Below are 1807 nucleotides of genomic sequence, written 5' to 3' on the forward strand. Positions count from 1 at the left end.
TTTTTTTTTTTTTTTTTTTTTGTTTGCACTTGTAGTTCCATCCTGGCTCCGCGAAAGATATGGTATTTAAATAGTATTGATGTTAGTAGTTGATAAAAACTAAAAGAAGACAACAAAAATCATTAAAATATACAACATAATACTTGTTATTAAAGACGGGTACGCTTCCACAATGTAGTCTCCAAGCAAAGAACTACAGTTTATTTAACTAAAGCCAGTTTAATGTAGTATCCAGCAGAGATCTACAACTTATTTTAATTAAAGACAGTTTAAACCAGCTTCATAGATACATTGTAATTTATTCTCCTGTTGTTGCAGCAAAGCATCAAGCGATTACTATCTCCTTAATGAAAGGCTCTCTGTCTGTTGCACCAGCCATCACCTCCTCAGTGATTTCTTTCTTAACTGCAATCAATGAGGGGAAATTTTAGTGCAAACATAAGGAAATTTTTTGTCTTGCCAGATTCAATCTGTACGGCAAGATGTAATTAAGTTTAAGTCTACATACATGGGCAAGCGAACGTGCATTGACAAGGCCATAAGCCAACTCCTGGGCAGCACCATGGCAAACCCTGGCTAGAGCAGTATTTTTTACAGAGAACCGGGTCACATAATTGACCATCCACCACAGGAGGACCACTCTTAATATGATTACGTGGGCAAATTGCTGTGCAACGACACGGGCCAAATGGTCCTGGGCAGCATGCTGGCAAACCCTTACTAGAGCAGTGCTGTTCACAAAGATCCCAGTTACAACCTCTAGCATCCACTACAAGCGGACCACTCATATCTGCTTAACATAAGAGCAGAGTAAAAGATGAATTAAATTACACTAGTTTAATACACAAGCACAGTTCAATATATGCATGTACAATACACGTCAATGTAAAAAATGTGAATGCTTTGGTAAATTAACATGCATGGCTAATTAAAGGTAGTTGACAAGCTTTGGAGTTGAATAAATTTCAAACCAGTGGTTAGGGAAACCAACAGCAGGAAGGACGCCACTGCAAATGACTTCACAGAGAACTCCATAATCGAGAGAGAGATAAAAGGCAGCTTTAGTAAAATGTGAATGAAAGACTTCCTGCTTATATCTCTTTATATAATGTTTAAGAGTGTGGCGATGTTATGATGTGCTCTGCACGTGTGACGTGTTCTACCACTTCTTTAAGTGGAGGTTTGCATGAGATTTTGACAAGTGGACTTGCCGAAACTCTTGAATATGCTTCTGGATTCTTTTATGGGTTTATTAAACACTTCATATGGCTTTATTGGAGTTAATTGTGGGTGTGATTTCTGAGAGAAACTGCAACAGTTCTCAATTGAGATTCTTCTTTTTCTTCTTTCTGACTTTTAGTTTCTTACTCGGTGTAAATGACGAAGAACTGAGTGTTCTTAGATCCGTTTGGTTCCAAAAGGGTCCTGACTAGGATTTGTGGATACATAAAAGATAAGTCTATGACTTTATCTTTGTAATTTGAAAATTTTGTATCTTGATTGCCGTTTTGAGACTGTTCTAATGAAGAGTATTATCCAATTTTATATATACATATATAGTGTTGACAGTAGTCATTTAAACCTTTAAGTCTCCGGTTAGAAAAAATCTCTTGCGTTCAATTAGCTTTCGGAAGTTACTAGTTCCATCCTAAAATCATCTAGAGGAAGGTGAATAGGTGAATGACACGGAATTAAAATTATCAATTAAAAACAACAAGTCACTTTTTAATTGTTCTAAATGTTTAATCAATCAAGTCAATTTATTCTATGTTGAATTGCCACAATAATTAATAAAAAAATAAATAAC

At 35.7% G+C, this 1807-nt stretch overlaps 1 protein-coding gene across 1 annotated transcript; it reads right to left on the reverse strand.

Annotated features, from left to right (window-relative positions):
* Positions 1-119: 119 nt before the first annotated feature.
* LOC111380687 lies at positions 120-1083 on the reverse strand. The gene is made up of 3 exons (XM_023004315.1): positions 972-1083; positions 509-790; positions 120-405 (listed from the first exon to the last, which is right to left on the reverse strand). Exons 1-3 carry the CDS (start codon positions 1033-1035, stop codon positions 326-328), a joined length of 426 nt encoding a protein of 141 aa, XP_022860083.1. The 5' UTR covers positions 1036-1083; the 3' UTR covers positions 120-325.
* Between the last annotated feature and the right edge of the window lie 724 nt (positions 1084-1807).

The sequence above is a fragment of the Olea europaea genome, unplaced genomic scaffold (genome assembly GCF_002742605.1).
Source record: "Olea europaea var. sylvestris unplaced genomic scaffold, O_europaea_v1 scaffold21823, whole genome shotgun sequence".
Classification (NCBI taxonomy): domain Eukaryota; kingdom Viridiplantae; phylum Streptophyta; class Magnoliopsida; order Lamiales; family Oleaceae; genus Olea; species Olea europaea.